General features: G+C 38.6%; 1 protein-coding gene across 1 annotated transcript; it reads left to right on the plus strand.

The window, feature by feature from the left end:
• Positions 1-2,264: 2,264 nt before the first annotated feature.
• Positions 2,265-3,200, plus strand: LOC118349414 (protein NYNRIN-like). The gene has a single exon (XM_035693824.1). The coding sequence runs from the start codon at positions 2,265-2,267 to the stop codon at positions 3,198-3,200; it is 936 nt and encodes a 311-aa protein (XP_035549717.1).
• The last annotated feature ends 445 nt before the right edge of the window (positions 3,201-3,645 follow it).

A 3,645-nucleotide genomic window follows, 5' to 3' on the forward strand; every position in this document is an offset into this window, starting at 1 on the left:
ATATTCCGCAACAATGGGCTTGGTGCAGGGTTTGATTGCCGAAATAGGGGTGGTTAAGGTGGGTGAGGAAGGAGGACAAATGAGTGAACCACCGAAGCTGTGATGCCTCGGGACTTCTGGTGTACTAGAGCTGGTTGGGTGTTTGTGGCGAGTGCAAAGAGTTGTAAAGAGGTTTTCGGTCCAGACCACAGAGGAAGGACTTCTTCCCAACCTTGTACTTCTCGGTTCTGAGCTCCTCCTCTATTCGGTGCCCGATAACGACTCCACCATGATTAACCTTCCATCTGGTATCGAGATCTATCTTGATGGCTTCTCCGTTTTTGATCATTGTATGGGCCTTACTTGGGACGACTGACGGAAGGGAATGAAAGGGGAAATAATTTATGCAAAGTGATGGAAATGAAAGTCAGAAGGGGAATATGTGTGTTGGAAAATTAATTTCGGATTTCTAAAGGAAATTCTAGTATATAGGGAAAAGGAATCTCGATGGGATGACCCTTGGCTCGTTCTTCTTCTTCTTCTTGCATCACATGAAATTGTTGCACAAGATGGGTAAATTTCTCTTCAAAATCCTTCCTACCATCAATTATCCGCTGATGGAGACTTTGAAAAATTTCTTGTATTTGTTCCACTGACTCTTGATAAAGTGTTAAAATTGCATGATTAAGTTGCTTAAGTGAATAAATTGCTTCACAAAAAATGAGTTAAGCACTGAATTATGCAGTAGATTATAGTACTTGAGTAAATTGATAATTCCTGATATTTTGCACTTAATTGTAATAGGATATACATGACACTTACATTATTAAGCCACATCAGGTTTAATATTCTAGTTTTACCCTCATAGTGCTGAACACTTAATCCTATTTGTTGTAGGGCATTTTTGGAAGAGAGGTTACCAACTTAATTATGTTTTTCTAGGCCCCAACAACACTTTTCCAATGGTGGTTTCTTCCTTGCTCACTGAAACACAAGAGGGGAGATTAGTTGAAGTGTTGAGGCAGATTGAAATAGCCTTAGAGGACCAGGAAACTACCACTTTCACATGTCCCTTCGGCATTTTGCATTTAGATAAATGCCCTTTGGTTTATGTAATGCACCAGCAACTTTCCAACGATGCATGTTAAGTATTTTCAGTGATATGGTTGAAAACATTTTGGAAGTGTTTATGGATGATTTTTCTGTTTTTGGCTGCACCTTTGATGATTGTTTTGCTAACTTACAAGCGGTGTTGGTTAGGTGTGACGAAAAAAATCTGCGCCTCAACTAGGAGAAATGTCACTTCATGGTTCAAAAAGGGATAGTCCTTGCACATATCATTTCAGCTAGGGGAATTGAGGTTGATAGGGCCAAGATTGACCTGATTTCTAAGCTCCCTACACCTAAAACAGTAAGGGATGTTAGGTCATTCTAAGGTCATGTCTGTTTTTATAGAAGATTTATAAAAGGTTTTAGCTCCATTTCTAAACCTTTGTGTCTTTTACTCATGCATGACACTATTTTTAATTGGACAGGTGAGCACCAAAATGCTTTTGACCAACATAAAAATTTGTTCACCATAGCCCCTATCATGCAACCCCTTGATTGGTCCCTCCCTTTTTAAATTATGTGTGACACCAGTGATTTTGCCATAGGGGCCGTGCTTGGACAGCAGAGGGATAATTGTCCTTTTGTCATATATTATGCAAGTAAAACTTTAAATGGAGCCCAAAAGAACTATTCCACAACTGAAAATGAGTTACTTGCTGTTTCTTTTGCCTTGGAAATATTTCGGACTTACATACTTGGTTCTCCTGTGGTAATTTTCACTAACCATGCAGTTTTGAAATACCACTTGACAAATAAAGATGCTAAACCACGCCTCATTCAATGGACCCTTCTCCTTCAAGAGTTTGAAATCACCATTAAGGACAAAAATGGTGTAGAGAATGTTGTTCTGATCATCTTTCCCGACTCCAGTTCACAAAAACTGAACCTTCTTATTCTATATCTGATTCTTTTTCTGATGATCAGCTTTTGTCTATTAATGTTTTACCATGGTATGCTGACATTGTAAACTTTTTGGTGACATATTAGACTCCATCACATTGGACTGCTCGAGACTTGAAAAGATTCAAATCTGAGGTAAAGTATTTCTTCTACGATGACCCTTATTTGTTTAAATATTGCATTTGTATTGGCTTACCATATTTAAGGATGCATTTAATTTTTGTAAATCTTGCGAACCATGTTAGAAATTGGGTTGAATACCTAAAAGAAATATGATGCCTCTACAACCTGTTTTGGTGCTAGAAGTTTTTGATTGTTGGGGCATTGACTTTATGGGGTCATTTCCTCCTTCTTTTGGTCATTTATACATTCTAGTTGTTGTCGACTACGTATCTAAATGGATCGAAGCTATTCCTTTCAAAACAATTGGCCATCAAATTGTGCTTAAGTTTTTAAGAGAAAACATTTTCTCTCGTTTTGGCATGCCTAAATCTATCATAAGTGACAATGGCACCCATTTTTGCAACAATGCCCTCTTACAAAAGTATGGCATTCACCATAAGATTTCTATTCCATGTCACCCTCAAACAAATGGTCAAGCTGAACTTGCTAATAGGAAAATTAAGACCATTTTGGAAAAAACTATGAATCCTAACCTTAAGGATTGGACTTTGAGATTACCCGATGCATTGTGGGCATATAGGACTGCATATAAAACTATTCTTGGCATGTCCCCTTATCGGTTAGTCTATGTTAAGGCATGTCACCTTCCTATTGAACTTCAACACCGTGCCTTTTGGGCCATCAAGAAATTTAATTTTGATATTGACCAGGCTAGATCTTTAAGGAAGTTACACCTTTCTGAATTAGAGGAATTCAGGAGGGATGCTTACGATAACTCTAAGTTGTCCAAGGAACGCATGAAGTCTTTACATGATAAGCATATTCAAAGAAAATCATTTGAACCTAATCAGCAAGCTTTACTTTACAATTCTCAACTTCATTTGTTTCCTAGCAAGTTAAGATCCCAATGGAGTGGGCCCTATCTAATTAAAACAGTCTTTCCTCATGGTGCTGTTAAGGTTGTCAATCCTCAAAATGGAAATTCCTTCAAGGTAAATGGCCAAAGACTCAAACCTTTTCGGAAAAAATTTTCACCTGAGGCCACCACCAGTCTTTTGCAAGATCCTACTTACCCTACTGCTGCTTAATACTTTTCTTTGTTTTAATTTTTTTCTGTTTTGCTTAGTTTCTTTTGTTTTGTAGATTTTTTTTTTTATCTTTCTTTTCCCTTTTACTATCATTATCCTGTAGCTCATTTAGGTTACTATAAAGCCCAGGCCCATGGCCCAGACCAAATGCATCCCAACCCTCAGGATGTTATGGTGTCGTTTAGGTAAGAATTTTTTCTTTTGGTTCAGTTTCTCTTCCCTTCTGTCTCTCCCCCACCCTGACGGTTTTCCTCTCTCACCCTCTCTTTGGTTTATTTCATCCCAAGATGCCCTCCTTCCCGTATCCCATCTTCCCACATTTTTACAGTTTCTTTCCTCTTTCTTTTCTCACAGTCACTCCCTCTCTCTGAGCCTCACTGTCTCCCACATGCCCCCGTTTCTCTTATCATTCCATGTAACGTCCCGTTCCCGGAGGTCCGGAGAA

This window comes from Juglans regia, chromosome 9 (assembly GCF_001411555.2).
Source record: "Juglans regia cultivar Chandler chromosome 9, Walnut 2.0, whole genome shotgun sequence".
Classification (NCBI taxonomy): Eukaryota; Viridiplantae; Streptophyta; class Magnoliopsida; order Fagales; family Juglandaceae; genus Juglans; species Juglans regia.